General features: G+C 37.5%; 1 protein-coding gene across 1 annotated transcript in view; it reads left to right on the plus strand.

Annotated features, from left to right (window-relative positions):
- svopa (SV2 related protein a) overlaps positions 1 to 6,000 on the plus strand; it is a 32,545-nt gene that overhangs the window by 20,481 nt on the left and 6,064 nt on the right. The window contains exons 10-13 of the mRNA XM_043715256.1: positions 962 to 1,035; positions 2,057 to 2,133; positions 3,332 to 3,439; positions 4,189 to 4,300. Coding sequence (XP_043571191.1) covers positions 962 to 1,035; positions 2,057 to 2,133; positions 3,332 to 3,439; positions 4,189 to 4,300 — 371 coding nt within the window. The remainder of the gene's footprint in view (positions 1 to 961; positions 1,036 to 2,056; positions 2,134 to 3,331; positions 3,440 to 4,188; positions 4,301 to 6,000) is intronic.

Consider the following 6,000-nt stretch of genomic DNA (forward strand, 5'->3'; position numbering starts at 1 on the left):
AGGAAGAGAAAAAGTTTCTTGTTAGAACACCAAGAAATTCGGAGAATAAAGTGAAAGTGGGGGCAGGACAGCTCTGGGACAGAGTGAGGTGATGCTGATGGAGATGTCAAGAATGTGTATACGATGGTGCATAGCACTGACTGTGGATCTCAGGGGCAGTGAGCATAGCTGTTTAGGCAGCTTTGTACATCATGGAGATACTTGTGATCCTGGGTAGATTTGAAACATGAAGAATAAAACTTCAGTTGGAATCCATGTAGGGTGAGTATGAGCTGGAGGCAGACACTGAGTAATGTGATGTGGCTGTGGAAGTGAGGTTTGGCAAAGACTCTGTCAAACACTAGGAGAGAAAATGAAAGTAACAACGGAAAACAAGAAGAAAGATAGAATGACAATCCTGTTGGAGGGAGGAGCAGAACTTCTTCAAGGACAGCATATCTGGAAGAGATGTGGCAGTGAGTTAAACACTAAAATTTAAAAAAACTTCAGATGCTAGAGATCTGAAACAAAAACAGAAATTGCTGGAGAAACTCTGGCATCATCTGTGGAGAGAAAGCAGAGTCAACATTTCAAATCTGGTGACTCTTGTTCAGGTTCTATGATGCTGCTCTGTAAATTGTTACTAAAAAGATTAAATATGCATATTGTTAATAATGCGCAGTTCCATTATCAATCCCTCGATCATTGACCTTAGACTTCGGCCCTTTCTCTATCAGACATTGCTGATGCAGTGGCAGACCTGATGCGGTGTTTCCATTGTTTTTCTGGTTTTTAGTTTAGATTTCCAGTACCTGCAGTACTTGAGAAAATATCTAAACTTTAAAAACAGTATATTATTTCAGGAATTAACAGCTTCCATTGCATCCAAATGTTGATAATAGTTGCTGGTTGATTGTGAAGTAAATTGAACTGTTTGGCATCCCTCACTGAACTAAACTTGGTAAATGCTTGTTTGAGACAGGAGGACCGTGGTCGTATATGGGACCTCTTCACACCACAGTTTCGAATAACCACTGTCCTCTTATGGTTCATTTGGTAAGTCTGTTGTTTAAGTCAACAGTCAAATTAACCAATTTGACTGTTTTTAGCAAATTGATTTGTCCTAACTATCTTTTAACAACCAATTAATTATTATTCAAATCATCCAGTGATTAAACCAAGAGTTTTTTTTTAACTGTGAAACCTTTACGGAAGATAAACAAATATTCTAACACCAGTTTATCCCTCCGCATTTGCACTAGTGAAGACTGAGCATAAATAATACAGTAAGGAGCTCAGTATTATTTCATTATGCAGTGAATGTGACCATGATTGTTCAGTTTTGATATCGACTAACTCAGTTCCCTTGATCCTGGGGTAATCACACCATCTTTCCATCCATTGCTTTTGTATCCACAATAGCTGTTTTATTGCAAATTGCAACTGGTGAGTCAACTAATCCATAAAATGTATCGTCAATAAAAAATAAATGTTCACTCTCTTATCCTACTCTGCAGCTAGCTCTTATCAGAAATGTGTCCATTTAAGTAGGAGTATGTATAATCAGAATAGATCAGTTTAGTCTTCTTGCCTATGCCAAAATTTGGAAAATAACACAGAGCACCCATCTCTCATACTCTTCAATCTTGAGTAGAATTTCTCAGTTTGCTGGTTTTCCTCCGTGACATATATCATGTGCTCACTTTGACAATTTTTGGCTTTTTGTATCAGTCGACATTTTGGATTTGGAAAATATTAATTGTTTTCCCTTGATAGCCCCTCAATGCATTCCCTGTATTGTTAATAATACAATTGCTAAGTTTTCAAGGGATATTGGGAAGTAGAGAACATTTTAGCAAGCTGATTAAAAATACACAAAGATGTGAATGTTATGCTTATAACAGAAATTGAAAGTCGGAAAGAATCTATCAGTTTATAAACATCTTTTAATCTTTTTACCTAGAATTATTTTAGCTAATTCTATTCTGGAGGACATCCCTGAAGAGACATGAAGAACAGAAGGTTACATTGCTCAGTGATTGTGAATAATAAGACTTACCTCTGTTTCTGCTTTTAGGTTTTCCAATGCTTTCTCCTATTATGGACTGGTTCTATTAACCACAGAGCTTTTCCAGGCAGGTGATGTGTGTAGCAGTAAGTACATCTCCCAATTATTCTAGTGTTGTTATGGGATAGTGGTGGACAAATCTCATTGATCCATGTTGACCTTGGTTCTGAAAGCTGCTCTAATGACTAATAAATTAAGTGGATAAATACTAAAATAAGTACACTAGCTAAATAATGTTATTAGAATAAGTTTAACTTCAATAATGTGGAAATGAACTAATTCCCCCAAACAGAATACACTATAGAGTGAATCCTTATCTGTATCTGCTGCTCACTCATTCTTATGTGCTCCATTAATATGTTGTGTGGCAATCTCAGTAAAAGTATTAATATTGCATATTTGAGCCAGGAGTCCATGTAGAAAGTAAATAGGCAGTATTACTTCTGTGATTCGTTTTAAAGGGTGCTGTAGCCAAGAACAGTTTTTAAAGTCAGAAGTCACATGCCACAGGTTACTTCACCTGATGAAGGAGCTGTGCTCCGAAAGTGTGTGATTTGAAATAAACCTGTTGGATTATACCTGATGTTGCGTGACTCCGTAGTCCAACACTGGTACATCCACATCATAGCTTTAAAAGTAATCTTGAATATAACTGCACTTCAATTTACAATCTAATTTTAATCTTTTAGCTAAGTTTTATATGGACAAATCATAGCTTATAATCTGCTACGTAATGCTTTTGTCAGCTCTTGCACCCAGTCTTTTTCTCTGTTGTCTTTTTGCCTTTTTTTATTGCCATTGCTCCTTAGAAATTTTCATGCAGCTTCAAATGAATTCTTCCTTCCCTGTGTCACTTATGTGTTGATCAAGACTTGTTGCAGCATTTCCCATTCTGAGTTTGTTTGCTCAGGACCTCCTTGTGGAAATCCTTACTTTGCTCCTTCCATTGACCAGCCTTTAAGCTCAGTCATGGTATCACCTAACCGTTACTTCTTGTCTGAGGGTTTCCTGCATTTTCAATCATAACACTACATTAAACTTTATACTGGAAAGAAACCAAGTCACCAATTATTCAATTACATATTTCTGCTGTTGTTAGATTACAAGTTGTGGAGGATGATGACTGTCAGAAAATTCATGGCTATGTAGAGTAAAATCAAGAACATATTTCATGTGAATCTCTTCAGGTGATAAAGGAGAGAAAGTTGGCAAGAGAAATAATTTGTGTGTGAATAATATTCATTTGGCATAAGTAAATGAATGTACTTTTCCTTCTTTTTTTAGTGTCAACAAGTGGCAAGAAACTTGAGGGAAGGTGTTCCCTGGAATGTAAATACTTGAATGCCACTGATTACACAGACCTTCTCTGGACCACATTGTCAGAGTTTCCAGGTGAGAACTTTAGAGATGTTCTATTTCTACGTTCATGCTGGGGAGTACTGAATGACTTGTCAGTGGGTATTGGAAGGTAGAAGAAAATTAGGAGACGAGTCTAATGTAAGTATGAGCTTGACATTATCCACAACAAAGCAGTTCGCTTGATTGGCACCTCAAACACTACCTTCAATTCCCTCCACCACTGATGCACATGGCAGCAGGGTACATCATCTGCAAGATGCACTGCAGTAACTCAACAAGGCTCCTTAGACAGCACCTTCCTAACCTATGACCACTACTATTTAGAAGAACTAGGGCATCAGATAAATGGGAGAACTACTACTTGCAAATTCCCCTCCAAGTCACTCATTATCTTGACTTGGAAATATATAGCTGTTGCCTCGGTGTTGCTGGGTCAAAATCCTGGAATTTCCTTTTGATGGCACTGTGTGTGTGTTTGCACCAAGAGTGCAGTAGTTCAAGAAGATAACTCACCACCCTTTTCGCAAAAGCAACTAGGGCTGGACAATAAATGCAATGATCCTCATATTCTCTGAATGAATATTAAAACAAAAGACATGTGTAAACTCTGCTGGGATGTCCCATGGTTGTAGAGTCTATTGATTTTACGGTGACGAGACAAAGTAATTGGCGATAATTTTTTTAAGATCATGCAGGGGGGAATAGTTTGTGCCATTTAAGTTAACCTCCATGTCACAACATCTGGGTTCAACATTCATGTGGTCACATTAATCTTTCTGCAGGTGTCTTAGTAACATTATGGATTATTGACCGGATTGGACGTAAGAAGACAATGGCAGTGTCTTTCCTTATCTTTTCATTTTTTTCTCTGCTGTTGTTCGCATGTGTTGGGAGGTAAGTTTCTCATTTCTTTTTACCTTCCTTTGTATTATCAACAAGAGTAAATAATAAAGCACGTGCTAAACCGTTCTACCAAGATAGTGGTCCTACGCCATTTAACAGGCAATCTGTCATTATGATCATGAGTGCTGCTCTGAATATTCCAACCTTATGGCCTGTTAGAAACTAGTTGACTCTTTTCCAAGGTTAGGAAATGGTTTTTCTAAAGATTGTTTTGTACCTATAAATTTAGATTTTGAAGTTTATTAGACGGAAGCCTGAGCACCAATCATTTAGTTGTAATGCAAGTCTTAAATGGTGAGAAAAAAAATATGAAGTTACTTTTTCTTGAAGTGTTCCCAGAGAGTTGGAATACTGTTTTTAATTCCATTCTTGCTATTGCTCAGAGGGACTGATGTTGGAGCCAGAATAAGTGTCAGTTTCTGGAAATGGTAAATGGCCTCAAATTGCAGGGTTGATCACTCGTGACTTGACAATGGGAAAAAAACCCGAAATAATTGTATATAAAAACACTGAAATGTGTTTTGGTTGGTAATAGCTTTTGTAATCAAAAAATTAACAGAAAGGAAAGGAAAATTTTGTAATAGAATTAGCACAAATTAAAAGGTTTTGAAAGGGAATAAAGAAACTTGAGTAAATAAATATATAAGAATGTAGATATTATTACAAAATTATACATTTTAGTATCAGAAAAAAGTTTAATATTTTTACCACGTCACATGCAATTTCAGTACATTTCTTCCATTACAATGACAGACTGTGGTGTTCACACTGCAAGGTAAACATGAAAATTTGTAAACCAAATCTGTGACTACAGCCCTGAGCAACAATGTGTGTGAACTATTTTAATATTATGTTAATATGCTGTTTGCACAAAATCCTTAAATTACTCCAACCATCTTTGACAAAGGTTAATAGTGCAAGGTAATTTAAAATATCCTTTGCAGACACAACCTAAGTCTGGGGAGAAGCATCAATGTACTGCTCCTTTGCTGACTTTTAAGTATGAGCATTTCTCACATTTGTAGATGTGATCTATATGGACTTCAGTAAGGTGTTCGACAAGGTTCCCCATGGGAGACTTATTAGCAAGGTGAGATCTAATGGAATATAGGGAGAACTAGCCATTTGGATACAGAACTGGCTTAAAGGTCAAAGACAGAGGATGGTGGTGGAGGGTTGTTTTTCAGACTGGAGGCCTGTGACGAGTGGAGTGCCACAAGGATCGGTGCTGGGCCCTCTACTTTTTGTCATTTACATAAATGATTTGGATGTGAGCATAAGAGGTACAGTTAGTAAGTTTGCAGATGACACCAAAATTGGAGGTGTACACACCAAAATTGGACAGCAAAGGGGGTTACCTCAGATTACAACAGGATCTGGACCAGATGGACCAATGGGCTGAGAAGTGGCAGATGGAGTTTAATTCAGATAAATGCGAGGTGCTGCATTTTGGGAAAGCAAATTTTAGCAGGATTTATACACTTAATGCTAAGTTCCTAGGGAGTGTTGCTGAACAAAGAGATCTTGGAGTGCAAGTTCATAGCTCCTTGAAAGTGTAGTCGCAGGTAGAAAGGGTAATGGAGAAGGCGTTTGGTATGCTTTCCTTTATTGGTCAGAGTATTGAGTACAGGAGTTGGGAGGTGATGTTGCGGCTGTACAGGACATTGGTTAGGCCACTGTTGGAATATTGC

Source organism: Chiloscyllium plagiosum, chromosome 25 (assembly GCF_004010195.1).
Source record: "Chiloscyllium plagiosum isolate BGI_BamShark_2017 chromosome 25, ASM401019v2, whole genome shotgun sequence".
Taxonomy (NCBI): domain Eukaryota; kingdom Metazoa; phylum Chordata; class Chondrichthyes; order Orectolobiformes; family Hemiscylliidae; genus Chiloscyllium; species Chiloscyllium plagiosum.